This window comes from Trichoderma camerunense (genome assembly GCF_050948025.1).
Source record: "Trichoderma camerunense strain CBS 138272 chromosome Unknown V8C40scaffold_9, whole genome shotgun sequence".
Classification (NCBI taxonomy): domain Eukaryota; kingdom Fungi; phylum Ascomycota; class Sordariomycetes; order Hypocreales; family Hypocreaceae; genus Trichoderma; species Trichoderma camerunense.
This window is the reverse complement of record NW_028145361.1, coordinates 1,287,628-1,303,976: the sequence shown is the minus strand read 5'-3', so window position 1 is coordinate 1,303,976 and position 16,349 is coordinate 1,287,628. Positions and strand designations below refer to the sequence as shown.

The window sequence follows — 16,349 nt, the reverse complement described above, 5'->3', positions numbered from 1 at the left end:
CGAGCGAATCCTATTAAATACATGTAGAGAGGATCACGTATTAGTAGTTTGACTCCGCGTTCAGAGGAGGATAGCAAAGCATTTCCTTTTACGGCAAAACACCCCGTGTGGTCATTCAACATTCTAATCATCAATAATCAGTCGTCCCGTTTATTTGACCATAACCCCGCGGCAGCTTTGTCGACTTACTCCAAGTAATATTCACTATTAGATGCGGTTGTTTGCTTGTTTGTTCTCTGAGTTTAACTAATTGCCAAAAATAGCCAACAAGATGAAGGGTCTCGTGCTTACTCCTGCAACCAAGGACGTCTCTGTCCAAGAGCTTCCCATTCCCGAGCCTAGTAATGGTGAAGTCCTCATTCGCGTCCATGCTGTGGCTCTCAACCCAGTGGACGCCATCTATGCCGTGCATCCTATCGCAGAACAAGAGCAGCGTATTATTGGAACAGATTTTGCGGGTGTCATAACTGCCGTTGGGCCTGATCTTGGATCCTCGTCCGATCTCCGTGCCAAAGTCGGTACTCGTGTGGCAGGATTCCACCAGGGTGGTAAGTCACTACTCATCTTGGAGCATACATTCTGTTCCGAGTGATATGGTGAGATGTGTATATATATGCTAACGATCTTCTGCTAAAAGCTTGCTCTACCAATGATCGCCCAGGAGCTTTTGCCGAGTACATCACCGCCCCGTATGACCTATTATGGTCGGTGCCGGACAGCATGTCGCTTGAGGCTGCTTCTGCTATTAGCATGTGTGGATTGACGGCTGCTCAAGGAGTCTTTCCTCGTCTCGGTCTTCCATGTCCTTTTGATGGCCAAGTCAATTCTTCAACGGGTAACGCAAGTGATATTACCAATGTGCTCATCTATAGCGCATCTACCTCTCTCGGCCTGTACGCCGCCCAGCTGGTTCAGCTTGCAGCTCGCGCTTCCGGTCGCAAAATCCGTCTCATCGGCACGGCGAGCGCTTCCAAGCATGATTTCCTTCGCCAAGCACCGTATAATTATGATGTCCTGGTTGACTACCGTGACCCCAATTGGGTTGAGAAGGTGAAAGAAGCCACCGAGGGCAAGGGCATCGACCGTGCTGTGGACAGCATTTCGGAGGGAGAATCCGTGTACAGCGTTCACAGCACCTTGAACGACAATGGAAAGATGGCTGTGTTTCGCGGCCCCAAGGGTGGGCAATATGACCCATCAGAGTTGCGCGTGGAGCCCATCTACGGCGCCGTGTGGGAAGGATTGGGCCATGAGATTGGGTATAACGGTACGTCGAGAAGAAATCTAGCATCCTTACTCACATAATATCACCACTTCATGTCGCTAACAAGTGTTAAAGGGGCGATTATTGCCGCTAACCCCGAGGCTCGCGTATTTGCTACAAAGTTCTTCAACTTCTTGAGCACGGCAGTAGCGGATGGCAAAGTGAAGCTGGAGCCAAACCCTGTGCGACTTATGCCGGGAGGACTAGAGAGAATAGTTCCAGATGGCTTTGTGCTCTTGGGCAGTGGGATGGTGTCACAGAGATCAAGCGCAAGCCGGAACGAGGACTATATGCGGCCTATTAGCGGAGAGAAGATGGTGTACAAAATCCATGACGAATAAGCGGCCCCTTTCAGTATCGGTATGTGATAGGCTAAAAGTGCCAAGACGATATCCTCAGTTTAACCTCACTACCAATTGCAATCCTACATAGAATACTACTTGTGTTGTGGCGTGTCAGGATGCTGATTCTCCCCGTTCCATGTACTGTTGTCGTCTCACTCGCTCGGGCATTCAGCCTCTTCTGCGGGCGCGTTAGGAAAGGGAGCTGCCGGGGCTAGGAATATTATAGAATGTAAAGACAAATGAATACAGCAGCAAATATTGATACAGGTTGCCAAGAAGAGAGTAGCTCAAGAGCCAATAGCCAAGGTCGCCATGTGTCTATTGCGCCATCCGACCTGCCTCTCTCATAGCCCTATCTCGGCCATACCTGATAAGTCTCTCACAATCCCCGCATAGTCCATGTAAGACATACGCTTCTATTGTTGTATTCGCTCTCGGGATAGGCTTAGCAACGAAAGCGGGCCTCTACTCTCGGCCTTGTGTTCGTCGTGTCTATTTGGTGTCTTCCATATACGGTAGTTGCTCGAACTGGTCGGATGCTGATCGATCATCCAGGGGACGGGACAGCCCACCACTAAGAAGCACGGCTCAGGCACATGAGCAATCAAGGTACCGATCGGGCCTACGAAATGCTCCATAGTCAAGTATATCACTGTATGTATTTTGCCGCTCAAAGCGTTAGGTGCCTTACATTAATGATGTAACTAAAGTTCTTAGAGGTTCATGCGCATGGGTACATGAGTCGCCAATAGTTCGTGGCTATCCCATCACCAAAACACCAACCCAGACGCTCCGTGACCGCGGCCGTCCCTTCTGATGCCGCCGATCAACTCGCTCCAACAGTTCTTCAGAGCTCACCTGAGTCTCAACCTCTCCATCCACCTCATTTCTTGCTTTCTTACAGCTCATTTTCATCCTCCAAACAGCTGCTTAGCACCGGCAAGCTTCCAGAACAGGGCAAATTAGGCTTTAGCGCCTGACCATACAATACAATATCCACCTGCCTGATTGGGCGGCGTATCGGCACATCTTTCGGTCAAAATGCATATTATACGCATCCTGCGCGAACCTGCTTGGAGCAGGAGATAAACCTGGGGTATGAGCAGTCGAATGAGGTGCTCTGACGGAAAGCTTGGCTCGGAGGCACTTTGTTGGATATATAGGAGGCGAGGCGTCACTCCCCAGACTCGTCCTGGATCTGCCCCGGATTTTGCATTGCGCTCGCACTTGAACTGAACTTCTACACACCAAAGGCTTACATCAAACCCTTGCAACTTCACTTCTTCACCCAGAAGTCATCATGAAGACCGCCGCTTTCATCGCCGTCGCCCTCTCCGGCCTTGCCCTCGCTGCCCCCAGCATGAAGCGCGCTGGCACCGAGTGGAAGGACCTGACCGACCTCAAGTACGCCAACTCGGTCCCCGTCTCTATTGCAAAGGGCGACCGTACCGCCGTCAAGACCGCCGAGAAGCGCGCCGCTGATGTCGCTGCCGCCGTCCCCGTCAAGGACCTCCGCAATCTCAAGTACTCTCACGACATGCCCATTGCGAAGAAGCCCGCCTCCAAGCGCGCCGCTGATGTCGCTGCCGCCGTCCCCGTCAAGGATCTCCGTAACCTCAAGTACTCCCACGACATGCCCATTGCGAAGAAGCCCGCCTCCGCATAAGCGAGCCTCATCCTCTTGCTATGTGAGGAGCTTCCTTCTTGTATATAAACTTTTTTTGATGGTTTGTGGCAAGCTTTCCCTGACTATGTTGTCGTTGTTGTGCTTGGACTAACATGAAGCTTCTAGACGCAACCACATTCTTACGCCTGCGTATCGGGCTGTTGAAATATTTTGTCGCCGCCAGTTGTACATATTGTTGTTGGCGATGATGTCGATGCGCTGGATGTGGATGTATATATGACTCGCTATGTATATATGAAATGCACTATTTACTCTGCCGGAGTGCAGTGCTTATATGCCCCTCTTTGTTGAGTCTCTGTGACTTGATGCACTGTACACAACCGTTGAATGAAACAGATGTTATTTGGTCCCATCTCGTAGCAGCCATGTCCTGGAAATGCCCGCTGATTAAGACAGTAGGGTCGGTCTGAGAATACATATCCGGAACGTGATCCGACATTCGGTCGGCCCGGCGCCACAAGCAGCGTGGGCATTGTTTTGTTTTGTAAAGGGGTTAATGCCTCACAACAACCAATGGACTTGTTACTCTAAAAACCAAGCTGAAACTAATACGGCATTGCCGCTGTATTACTGCACAGATTTACAAAGTCTTCTACACTGACTGACTCTGTAGGTTCTCATCGACTCCAATTCACTAATGGGGCGCACTACTCTAGTAAATCGAGGAGCATGTCACTAATATGCAATCAATAATAGACACTTCAAAGCTTAAACAAAGAACAAAGGCAGATAATCACAGTAACAAGACAGTGAGAAATGTTCAGCAACATATGTATAACCATTAAAATCCCACGCTATTCCGCAACGCTGTCATAAAGCTATGTACAATTGGCGGCTAATAGAACCGCCTATATACAAAATATATAAAGTAAACATCATTCGTGCCTTCAACAAATGCATCATACTCATAACAGGCAGTGTCATTGTCAATGAAGAGCCAGCCTCAGCCCATCAGACGCTGAAACACCAGCTCCACAGACACCACCTCTTAATCTCCATGCCAGTGCCGCGGAATTAATTGTTCGGGTCAACGGCGCACACCTTTTTAATGCAAGCCAACTCATCAGAACAGTCATCATCGCTACTGCAAGAGGCACCAGCGCAGTGGCCGGCCCACGAACAGGAAGGAGGAGGAGGAGGAGGAGGAGAAGTAGACCCACTGGTGCCACACTTGCCGCTGTTGCAAGTCAAGTCATCAGAGCAATCATCATCACTGCCGCAAGAGGCACCGGCACAGTGGCCAGACCAGGAGCAGGTAGGCTGAGAGCCAGAGGGCTTGGTGGAGGAGGCGGGAGGGGGGGGAGTAGAGCCACCAGTGCTGCCAATACGGGCAACGAGCTGGTCACCAAGAGAGCCCAGAGAGGACTCAAAGGCACTGAAGGAGCTGGCAGCCCAGTTGGCACCGTTGGCACCGGGAACGGCATCATTGCCGGTGAAGGCAATGTACAGAACGTCGTTCGGGTCGTGGGCAGCGTTGCCGTTGACAGCGTTGCCGTAACAGGCACGGCCGAGAGCGTCGGAGACCTCACCGACCAGGGGAGGGCCGTCATCACCGTTGGTGTCACCCCAGACGCCATAGAACTGATGGCAGTGTTAGTCTTGACTTGCTTTTGACGTATTAGACTTGATTTCTTGAGATGCTCACCATCTGGTTACCGCAAACAACAGCAACAATGGACAGAGGCTGGACGTTAACAGACGTAGGGTCGAAGGTGACGTAGCCGCTCTTGCTGCCCTCGTTACCGAGAACGACGAAAGAGTGAACATAGGCGTTGAGGTCCTTGATACCCTTCTTATAACTGGCGACGGTGTCCTTGAATGAGGTCTCCCCCTGAGTATCCTCTGAGCTGTCGCAGCTGCCGTCACCAGTGCCGAGAGCACCGTCACAGTCAATGTCCATGTTGACCAAGTTGCCGCCGGTGCCCTGGAGGTACATGATGCGGTAGTCGCTCAAGTGGTCACCGCAGTAGGAGAAGTCTGAGACTCATGTTAGTTATCCCTTGAACAAAGCATCTTTCGTCTTTCTTTCTCCTTCACTACTTACTCTTGGAGTCGCCCTCCTGGCTGTAGAAGCCACTCTTGAGGATGTTCTTGCACTGGCCCTGAGCACGGATCGAGTTGTACAGACTCTGGACATTGGCGGGAATCTGGCGAGCCAGAGCGGGCGAGGCCGCAAGGGCAGCGAGCAAGAGAGCGTCGAAGCTGCGCATTTTGATCGAGAGGTTGTCGTATGCGGTTGAGGCTGAAAGATTGGGCGGTGATGAAGAATTTCTCTTGGCTTCAACGAGGGAGCCACAGAGGCTTTATATAAACACAACCTTCCATAGAAGCATTAGTTGTTTGTTTGTATGGAGAGTAGTTCGGAACTCCGTGGGATGTTGTTTTAGAGCCAATTGACCTTGCGATGTTCCGTATACGAGGTACACGACCCCCCCGTTCAAGGGAATACTCCGAACCCAGTTCCATTGCAGGTCCAGGCATTTTCCATGCTAGTGAGCTCCTCCTGGCCCCTGCGCTAAACCATCCAGAACGTCGGCTTTCGCGGCGGGTTGCCAGCCTGAGTCTCTTGTTGATGAGTTTCTGTGTGTCTGACCCCATGCTAGTTGTAACGTTAATGAAAGGCTTACATCCATCGAACTGCCTCTTTCGTCAACCAACGCGAAACCCTGCCGTACGAGGAATGACATACTCGAAATGCTTCGCGTTAGAACTCTCTCAGGAGGCTTGCAAATCGTATGAGATAATCAGCTTATGGGGTACTCTGCAGTCATGGATCGTAACTGGTGGGCAGATAATATTAAACCGCGATGAATAAGCATAACTTCTAGCCTGCACAAGGCAGCTGTAAACGCAACTCAAGCTCGGCGTCTATCAAAGGAAGGTCAAAGCAACCAGGATTGCCTCTGCTTTCTGATCCACAAGAGACTGACTAAACTCAAATGTTGACGGCATTTGTCTGGCTGATCTGACCGTCTGACCCTCAAGATACAGGGGACACTAGCATTTTCAAAAAGCTTAGCCAAAGAACCTTGAAAATGTCCGCCCTTTTTTTTCCAACGTTACGTTCAGTAGGAGGGCTGCGAATCAATACCCAAATCGCCAAGTTTGGGGCACGTTTTCCGTCCCGACTGTGCCCGGTCCCATCTGATGTGCGGCACGATTTGTTCGCAGGGTGGTGCAGATCTACTTCCACCCCTGATAGGCCCAATCAAAGCCAGCTGGCGGTCCAAAAACCAACCCTTCTCATTTCAAGGCCGTATCAGATTGTGTGGAGAAGCTGAGCTGCAGGAATTTGTCTTGGCTAGATGCAGTCTAGCAAAATGGCTAGGGGAGCCCTGGACAGAAACACGGCCTACACCGATTTACTCCAGCTAGGCACAGAATCTCGTACTTTGCCTCGGCGATTCCACCAATGGCACTATGCATAAACGCAGAACCAAAACAAGAATTTAGACTTATCAATGACTCTGTTGAGTTGGTTTTGCGATGGCGCAGGGATTTTGACATGTGGCCCTGGCCTGAACTCGGCACAGTAGCCGGTGGAGAAAACGTGCACTATGTATCATTGTCAGTCGTGTTAAAGCTCATGTTCATGCAACGACGTCGGTACATGTTAACAGAAATAGCTATGTTTACTCTACTTGGTATCTGCTTTATACAGATACTTGTATCTTGGCCGCGTGTGGCCATCATATCGCCAAGATTTGGCCCTATCTATCATCCGTTTTGGGGGATCACTTGGACAAGAAGGATTCTAAAAGTGCGCCGAAATGGACAGCGCTGCATATGGACTATCCAGAGATGGAAAGAGACAACAGGATACGAGCTTGCAAGAGCCTAGGCGAAATATCAGGAGCTCCATCTCGCACAGCATGTTGCCTGTCTCCCCACTTGATGATATCACAACCATATTCCCAGATTAGGAACCGATGAACTCGTGTGCTCTCAATGTGGACATGTACGCAAGTAGACTGGCTCCCCGCTCACACATGGCAGACATATCATCTAACGAAGAGGCTGATTCCGTCGGCAAATATTGAGACTCAAGCTTCTTTTTAGCTCTCCCCCATATAGAGCAACGTTAACTGCATAGTGCACTTCTCCAGGTTCTACTAGTCCATTTAGCGGCCGCTTTCCTTGGACCCCCAACTAGAACCGCATTCTTGGTGCATGGCAGTTGGCAAATGTTACAGCCCTCCAAGTCTACAATACCGAGGAGGAAAGAACGTAGATCAATCATCAATCCCATTACATTCCAAGTTTACAGGAATAGAGTAATTGAACTAAACAATAGCTTCGATTGGAGGACGCATTGATGCTATTTCCACGGAAATCCAATATCCACCAATTACACATGTCGAGGTCAAGTGATGAGGAAGGTCTCGAAAGCCGAGGCGGCAGCGAAAGCCGTAAATCCACCAGTAGCTTCTTGGCTGATCTTCTTTTTTCCCCAAAACAACTGCCGTTATCTGTAATGAATCCTTTTTAAGAGTCAGCTCCCTGTTTTGCACGGCCCAAAGCAGTATAGGCAATCGTTTACATACGCCCATTACCACCCTATTTTCCCTCGGGCGACACACAGCCTCCAAGATGGAGCGCGATCGATGATACGGCTGGGCTGATGAGATACTATGAATCATCAATAACCTGCATTAGGTAGTCTTATTGGTATGGTGCTTTGCAGCATCTTACACTAGGGGGTCATGGTTATAGCAAGGAAGTTACCCTGCTTATACGGTTCGATCCGAGAACTAGTAATCTTGGCATAATCATCAAATAAATGACCGTATATATATACGACAGCTACCTTAGCTCTCAACCAATGTTACATTGAATCCTCCGCCACCTCAGTATCACTAATCTCCTAGCCCTCGCCCCGTATAGCTGTCCTGCATCTGTTCCGAATCTTTCCTTGTCATGACTCTCACCGCGTTCTTTCAGGAGTGCACGACGGCAATGGACTGGATGTGCACCTCAGAAGTAACAGCCGTCTTGCCCTGGTTGTAGTTGCCACTCTTGAAGTAGCAGTTGGGAGAATCCCAATCATAAGTGCTGAGAGTAGTCTTCTTTCCATTGATGGAGATGCTCAGAACATTCTTAGAATACGACATCACATAAGTGAAGTACGTTCCCACAGGCACGTTACCAAGCTTGGTGACAATCTGGTTGTCATCTGGGCTCTCTTTGACACCAACGACAATGTCACCTTTGGTGCTGTAGTACATCTCTGCGAGTGGCTTGCTGGCTGCGGACGCAAAGACTTGGCCAATGGCAGTGCCGTGAGAGCCGTCATCTGCCTTGACGACCTTCATGCTCACGGTAAGCGTGTTGGTTCCAGTGGGAGCCCAATCCGTGTTTTTGCCACTCTTTGGATCGACCTCGCGCAGCTCAGTACGACAGTGGTCGCTGCCAGAGGTTTTGGCACAGCCGGTGATGTCTGGGTTGCCAGGTGCCGTCAGAATGAGCTCGCCATTAGACTTGTCTGTGAAGAACGTGGGGCCGGTATAGCCACTGCAGCCCTGGAGATCTTTGCTCTTGATGGTGTCGACACTGCCATCACTTCCAGTTGGTAGCTGAAGGCTCCAGACACTGAGGTCGAAGTTGCCTCCGGGAGCACAGCTGGGGTTCAAGGCTAGGACAGCCGTGACGGGGAGGAGAGAAAATAGACTGATGATAGACTTGGGCGCCATTGTAGAGGATATCTCGGCGATATTCTTTTGGTAAGGGGTTATTTGTGAGGATCTTTGTGCCAAGCTTGCTGCGTTGAGGCTGATTACTTCCTCTTTTTAAGATTCCGTCGTCTCTCTTATATACTTCATCACGAGAAACTTTCTATACTCCGTGTTTTACATCTTGCTGCCAAGATACTCCTTCTCTACTATCAGTTGAGTATCAGTTGAGAATCCTATCCTTCAAAGTCTATGCTTTTTTTCCACCAATTACTTTTATTCCTCGTGATTCCATGGACTATTCCGCTTCTCTCAACCCGAAACGCGTCCTGCTTCATGAAGAAAACATCATGGAACACACCTGCCCAGCGCCAAGACTATCGTCAATCCCTTCCACAAGCAGCCCGAAGTACCCTAGTTCAGTGCGGAAAGCCGACTGACAAATTCCGCATCCAAATGCACTCTAAGTCACGTCAAGCTTTTTTCCCCGCAATGTGATTGAGCCGGACCTCCTGTCAGATCGATGTGACTTACACATTTGCCGTGACGGTTAAACTGGTCATTGGTGGGATTTCTTGAAGATATCTCCATGAACGCTCTGTGTACCGGCTAACGGCAGATGTGCCATGCAGAAGAAATGGCGAATTTGCATTTCCCCAGACCCAATGCTAGCCACTAACAGACGATCTCTACGGCTTGATCCAACATTGCCTTTTTAGGTAATCACATCTTCAAGCCCGAGGGAGAGGAGGAGCCCAGCCGGAATACGCGCGGGGAAAATGAAGCAAACGGTTCCTTTTCACTTCATCGCCTTCTATACACAATCGGTGATTGTTTTGGTCCTATTCTCATCTCAAGCTCGTCTTGACACCTCCCTTCGATTCACTTCTTTTCAATCTTATGATATTTTTACCTGTTTCACAGTCTTCCTATGTAAAGGGTTTCGACTTCGGAGAGGGGTGAATCAGGGACCGATGGCAAGTATGGGAAATTTCGAGCATCCTTTCTGTAGTAAGTTGCGTTTAGACTTACCTCTTTCATATAATTTCTTGAGAAACAGTGGGATCTTGATATTAGGTGACCCAGCAGTACATCTGAATGCTTTACCCAATGCTTACACTGAACAGTCGAGATGTCTTGGTCTTCATATCTAATGGCATGCAGATCGTTACTACGAGTGATGACCTTGTGCATTGAGAGTAGAGTTTGCACCTTTCGACTCCAAGGATCCCAGCCTTCCAATACGCACTGAAAAATAAAAGACAAATAATCACTGAGGAATCTGTCGCCCTATGGGAAAGAAGGTTCAGTGGCAATATCTTGATAAGCAATTCTAACAAAGTACTTTGACTTGTTGGTACGTTGACATGTTGATAGATCCATTTCTATATAGATATGCAGACTTTATTCCTCCCAAATCCTCCCCCGTTGCGAAATAGATATGATACTCTTCGAATTCATTCCCGAGTATGCTATCAAAGAGACAACGCTAGGTACTTACGCAGAAATATCTCTGAATTGCTTCATGCCATACGAATCTTGCAATTTCAAGCCTAAATTCACCGGGGGTTGCACTATCATCGATAGAAAGGTAGCCAACGCAACGTGCCTTGTCATCCCTTGGGTATGTAGATGCTAATAATAGGCCACCATTGGGAGAGGCTTGAATTACATAAATATCGGGCGCAAGGTTATCAATCAATGTATCAAGGAGCTGTTCGAGGGCACGATATTCTACCCCAAGCTTCTCATCCATGGCTGAATCATGTCATCGCTAGACTTGATCGTCAATATGCCAGGTGCTTGGAACTTCAGAATAGAGGTAGTGACTAATGGTAAATAATATTTACACATGAAATCAAGGTATATTAGATTGGTCATGGGAATAGCCGGCAGACATAGACTTCACACGCATGCTAAACTGGGAGAGAGCTGGTTGAGACCTCAGCAAGGGAGATAAGATACTCATTGAGAAATTAAATGCAACTAAGAAGTAACACAAGACTTGAAACCATCGGGAAAATCATTGAAGATTGAGATCATAATTATTGCCTCTGTCTTAAAATAGACCATTAACAAATGGATTGAATGCAACGATGTGATGGTCAAATAGTATATTGAGGTACTTGCAAGTGTTTTTGAGGCGCCTTCAACAAACGGTTACGTGCATGCATTTTCAAGAGTTTATGCTATGCGATTCAATTTTATTTTCAATTTATTTATTCACTCACCTACTTTATTTTATTTAATCTAATTAACTTTGTGGCAATTTGTTTTTGTTAACGGCAGATTATTGTCTGTTTTTGCAAAGAGTTGCAACCACCTCCTGATGATCAGTTTCCCTACCCTGCATCGGCAGTGGCTGGTTCAATCTGGGGGCCAAATTCTGGGCGACACGGTTAGTAATAATTGTGGTATTACTCGGTGCACATGTACCTTGGATTATCATGTCCCTGCATTTGTTTTTGATGTCGCTAAGGGTAAGCGAAATACGGCCGTCGCTATTAAGCATGTATGCGAAGCTTCAAACAAGGGGGCACCTAGTCTTGTGCTTTTATATCTGTGCTTTGATGTTTAAACGATGACCTCGGTTACACTCCAGTTTTATACTCTGCAAAGCAGGGAGAGAATTTGCATCAAGTTGTATCAATTTGCTCGGTAATGATGCTTCCAGAGCATTTCCATGCTTGACACGGGTAGGTCTGTGTCCTCTCGGGTGTGTTTGAGAAGGTGAAAGCAAGGAGCGTCAAGACGTCAATGCTTAGGTATCTAGGTATCTCAGCCGTACGTGATAGACATCAACCGAATCTATTGGACCAAGTTACAGTTACATAAGGCGGGAAGGGATACGGAGTTAGGATATACTCGTTACCAGGTGCTGGACCCCTAATGTCTCCTTGCGGAGCAACATGAAGCAAGAAAGCGTGTGAGAAAGTGGCCCTGAAATAATGGAATTGCAGCTTGTCATATTGAGCTTAGCGCGCATGATCCCGCTGACTAAGAAAGTGTCAAGGGCACGTGCGTGACCGTTTTGACGCGACGAAATTGATGCTTGCAGACATCAAGATGATGGTAAATATGAGAGTCTTGCCAAGGTATGTTGAGTTGCAAATGTGTTAGTAGTAGTTTTATTCTCGCTGCTGTATCTACCTAGACAACTCAACTAATTGCAAATGATACGCCATACAATCTGCCTTGGGAATGCATTAGATATTACTTCGGCTGTCAGGTAACCTTGAATTTATGACTAAGCAGCTATCCATGCTGCTCATTTGATTAAGGGCTGGCTGGGCTCATCTCAAGTCACTCCTACGCGACGCCGTATCAAACCCGCCAGCTTCACACGGTATCTCCAGGTACTCAACTGGCTCAACTTCACTGCAAAAAAGAGACGGAGTGCAGTTGCGCCGCTGTTGCTCGGCGCTTATGCCTGGCCAGCGGTCTATTGAACCTTATTCGTGGCAGTGCGGGTTTGAGGCTGATGGTGACTGGCTGCCCCTCATTACGCGGACAGAGTGTAGCCGCCGACTAAGAAGTTAGACATTAAATCCAGCCGCTGTGCCTGAACTCTGTCAGCGTGGCAGCGCTGTTGGGACGTATAATATGGAGTAATGGCGGGCGGAGCGAAGGTGTAAATGTTGAAATGTTGAATTGTCAGTGTAAGCCACCTTTCTTGTTGGCTGTGCATCTCCAGTTGTAAGAATGAAAGCAGATGGAGATCAATTCTTCTGAGCATTGACCCATCTCTGGCACTGTAAAGAGAAATTAACAGCAGCTAAGGCGGGAAAAAACAGAGGCCGCTAAGCCCGCCTGAGGCATAGCCGCCCGTTATTTTACTAGAGTCGATTGCCCTTCTGCAGAAAAAAACCGGGCTTCTATAAACAGATTCAACCCAGGTGGATTTTTTACCCACTCAGGTCCCACGCCGCTCTCATTTGCACCCAATAATCCGGAGCTGCTTGCTTGCATGACTTGTAACTTTGTGCCTCGTCTCTCGTTCTCCTTCTGGTGCTGCTCCTGATTCCGCTTTTGCATCTGCTCTGCCTCTTGCCTCTGCCTCTGCCTCATTGTCTCCAGCGTCAGCCCTCGATACCCAAAAGGCAGCGCCACTCCTTCGACGCGTCACCTCGAATCTACGCGATACTCGCCGTCAGCACGAAAAGCGACTGTATTTCTACCTGCGCAATCGACCGATCCAGCGTCCATCCTCGACCCATCTCCATCCCTCACAATGCCTCTCTGCGGTGGATCCAAGACGGTGCAGCGCAAGCTGGTTCTTCTGTGCGTCGACAAGCCCGGCAATCTTGTCGCCCTTCTATCGGCGAAATCTCAATGAATGCTAACCGCCTTGTTTGCGAATTTATAGGGGCGATGGTGCTAGCGGAAAGACGTCGCTGCTCAACGTCTTCACAAGAGGGTTTGTCGCCCACTCGCGCCCAACTTTGCTTTTGCCCTTGCCTCTGCCTCCGCCCTTGACTTCTTCATCACAACCGCATTCGCTTCCGCCTTACCATCAATCGAATCTATAATGCCTTTCAAATTCTAACATTTTCTTCTTTTCCCTCGATAGTTACTTTCCGACCGTCTACGAACCCACCGTCTTCGAAAACTACGTTCACGGTACGCTGCGACTCCTCATTTCCGCCCATGACAGGCACTAACCACCCTTTGGCGCAGACATCTTCGTCGACAATGTCCACATCGAGCTCTCACTCTGGGATACGGCTGGACAGGAGGAATTCGACCGTCTACGATCTCTCTCTTACGGTATTACTGACAGACCCCCGCATTCCCTCCACTGCGTATGCTGACGTTGCATACATCCAGATGACACCGATTTGATCGTGCTCTGCTACTCGGTCGATAGCAAAGACTCGCTAGAAAACGTCGAATCCAAATGGGTCGGTGAGATTGCCGACAACTGCCCCGGCGTCAAGCTGGTCCTGGTCGCCCTGAAATGCGATCTGCGCCAGCAGGAGGAGGAAGAGCCCGAAGAGGGCGCAGCAGCCGACGGCAACCCTCCGCGCGAGAAGCCCCCCACCATTTCCTACGACGAGGGCCTCGAAGTCGCCAAGCGAATAGGCGCATCCCGATACCTCGAATGCTCGGCCATGAAGAACCGCGGAGTCAACGAGGCCTTCACAGAGGCTGCCCGTGTGGCGCTGAGCGTCAAGAAGGAGAGGGAAGACAACAAATGCACAATCATGTAAAGATGGTGTAGCTTTTTACCCCGTTCATATCGGGGTTCTCTTCTTGATACCCCCCCGATGTGCCTTGCAGACCGGCTGCAATGAAGCCGCGAAAAGCAAGAGGCAACTTTCCATGCAACGACGCATTCTTTTTTTTTGTCATTTGAATCTGCTTCTGTCCCATTTTGTTTGTTTGTTGGTTTTCCCCTAAAGCTACATCAATCTACCATGGACCTTCACCGTATATATTCGACTGCGGAATGACCGATTTGCGGTTTCTATTTTTGTTGTAATTTTTTCCTGGAATGGAGTGCAGGAGCTGAGATTGGCGGGAAAAATGTTCGATACACAGCGCGCTCATGTAGCGTATTTCCGACGCAGTCTAGATTTGTCGTCACAATTTCTCTTTTCTTTTTTTTTTACTACCATCTTCTTGATTTCTATTGTTTTCTTTACAGCTCTATACACTAGAGAAGGGGGCTTTGCTTGTGTCTTAGACCAGGATCGACTGAATGCTAACGTTTCGTTTGTCTAACTGGTGTGTGACGTCTTGGGCTCAGCTGCAAGTCGTCGACATGTTTCGGCTGATAACGTGAATGAAGTACAATGCACCAAGTGACAGGTTGGGCGTAGTACGATGGGCATCGAAACAAGGTAGTCGCTATTCTTAGTAGCATCTCGATGGTCTTTTCAGCTATGCGCACTGATTGCAGCCAGCAAGCTTGGTCGTCTGCTCATCAGGCCTTCATCGCATAAGGCATGATGACATCTAGTCCCAAGGCCGATGCGCCAACGCACGCAAGGCACGTAGCTAACTGTCTGCATAAATTGCTTCTTTCATCACCTCTGCACCTGTATCGTCATGCTCAGGGCTTGATTGGTTCTCGTCCAAGGCAAGCATTTGTTTGTTGCGGCTAGCTACACCAAGATTTGACGTCACAGCGGCGATCGTGCGATCATCGCTCTAGGGATCAAAGCAGGTTTGCCCCAAGATGGCCGGACGAGCACGACAACATCATCATCGGCGTGGACAAGGAAGATGATGGAGGGGGGCCAAGAAAAAAATAAAAAGACCCTGAAGATACGACCCTTTTCATTTTCTCATTCTGAGTTATTCATTACACAAACACTTACACTTGCACAACGCTTTTATATATCGCACTATTTGCCACCCCTTGGACACCACTCACTCCAAGGATCTACAACACATCAGTAGTACATACATACATTACCACAACAACCAAAATGCCCTTCTTCAGCCGCAGTGAGCCATCGCCAGAGCCCGTCTACCAGCCGGAGCCTGTGGCCGAGCCCCCCAGCCGCAAGCACAGCCTATTCCATCGCAACCGCGATGTCTCTCCCACCTCGTCCCACCGCACCGGCTCCGTGGCCAGCTCCAACAACGGCGGCCCAGGAGGCTACAACGCCGCCGGCAGCAACTCAGGCGGCGGCCTCTTCCGGCACAGCACCGACAGCTCGGCGGGCAGCAGGCGTCGAGGCCTGTTCCACCGTGACGGCGGCGGCATGCAGGCGCTGGACCCGAGCATCTTGCAGGCCAGGGAGCATGTGATGCACGCTGAAGCAGCTGAGGTGGAGGCTGATCGAGCGCTGGGAGAGGCGAGGATGAGAGTGAGGGCTGCGAAGGACCATGTTTGGAGACTGGAGGAGGAGGCTAAGGAGGAGGCGAGGAGGGCGAAGATTAAGCAAGAGCAGGCTCGTGAGGTGTCCAAGAGAGGACAAGGACTTGGACGTAAGTTTTAATCATGATACGGTACCTTACATGATTGTGTTACAGTATGCTGACTATGTGGTGCTACAGGTCACGGCTTGTAAGGAGTGACGATTACTTGAGCAATACTAATGAGCAATACCCGAAGCCTTTGGTGGTTGTAAGATTGATATTAGCACGGAGCACTGTGTTAGGTGTACGATATGAGAGCGGAGCTTGGTTCTGTTTATTTCCTTGCGTCTGGAATTCATGATGAAAAAATTGTACTACCACTGCTGTAATTTATACGAGAGTTTTTATTTTCAAAACACGACGCTTAATTTATTTTGTTTTCTTGGAATACATTTAGAGATGATTGTGATGAAATACAATCGATGCCCTGCTATCAAGCACATGCTTAGCACAGGCGCCTTATCGTATCAGCTTGGCAGATCAGTGGGCACTGTGACGCAATGTGCACTTGATTG

General features: G+C 49.1%; 6 protein-coding genes across 6 annotated transcripts; 4 read left to right on the top strand and 2 right to left on the bottom strand.

Annotated features, from left to right (window-relative positions):
• The first annotated feature begins 115 nt into the window (after positions 1-115).
• On the top strand, positions 116-1,717 carry V8C40DRAFT_227525 (chaperonin 10-like protein). Its single transcript, XM_083212292.1, has 4 exons — positions 116-194; positions 264-548; positions 638-1,267; positions 1,340-1,717. The coding sequence occupies exons 2-4, from the start codon at positions 272-274 to the stop codon at positions 1,603-1,605; spliced, it is 1,173 nt and encodes a 390-aa protein (XP_083073281.1). The 5' UTR covers positions 116-194; positions 264-271; the 3' UTR covers positions 1,606-1,717.
• Positions 1,718-2,708: 991 nt separating this feature from the next.
• V8C40DRAFT_227510 (uncharacterized protein) lies at positions 2,709-3,404 on the top strand. The gene has a single exon (XM_083212291.1). The coding sequence runs from the start codon at positions 2,909-2,911 to the stop codon at positions 3,272-3,274; it is 366 nt and encodes a 121-aa protein (XP_083073280.1). The 5' UTR covers positions 2,709-2,908; the 3' UTR covers positions 3,275-3,404.
• A 905-nt stretch (positions 3,405-4,309) lies between these two features.
• V8C40DRAFT_266143 (glycoside hydrolase family 75 protein) lies at positions 4,310-5,505 on the bottom strand (the record flags this gene model as incomplete). The annotated part of the gene is made up of 3 exons (XM_083219714.1): positions 4,310-4,876; positions 4,941-5,272; positions 5,340-5,505. 3 exons carry the CDS (start codon positions 5,503-5,505, stop codon positions 4,310-4,312), a joined length of 1,065 nt encoding a protein of 354 aa, XP_083073279.1.
• A 2,592-nt stretch (positions 5,506-8,097) lies between these two features.
• On the bottom strand, positions 8,098-9,050 carry V8C40DRAFT_287704 (polysaccharide lyase family 7 protein). The gene has a single exon (XM_083222764.1). The coding sequence runs from the start codon at positions 8,983-8,985 to the stop codon at positions 8,233-8,235; it is 753 nt and encodes a 250-aa protein (XP_083073278.1). The 5' UTR covers positions 8,986-9,050; the 3' UTR covers positions 8,098-8,232.
• A 3,838-nt stretch (positions 9,051-12,888) lies between these two features.
• On the top strand, positions 12,889-14,688 carry V8C40DRAFT_245852 (Rho family GTPase RHO3). Its single transcript, XM_083215994.1, has 5 exons — positions 12,889-13,245; positions 13,331-13,381; positions 13,535-13,584; positions 13,642-13,731; positions 13,792-14,688. Exons 1-5 carry the CDS (start codon positions 13,196-13,198, stop codon positions 14,172-14,174), a joined length of 624 nt encoding a protein of 207 aa, XP_083073277.1. The 5' UTR covers positions 12,889-13,195; the 3' UTR covers positions 14,175-14,688.
• A 481-nt stretch (positions 14,689-15,169) lies between these two features.
• On the top strand, positions 15,170-16,349 carry V8C40DRAFT_227446 (uncharacterized protein). Its single transcript, XM_083212289.1, has 2 exons — positions 15,170-15,903; positions 15,973-16,349. Exons 1-2 carry the CDS (start codon positions 15,399-15,401, stop codon positions 15,984-15,986), a joined length of 519 nt encoding a protein of 172 aa, XP_083073276.1. The 5' UTR covers positions 15,170-15,398; the 3' UTR covers positions 15,987-16,349.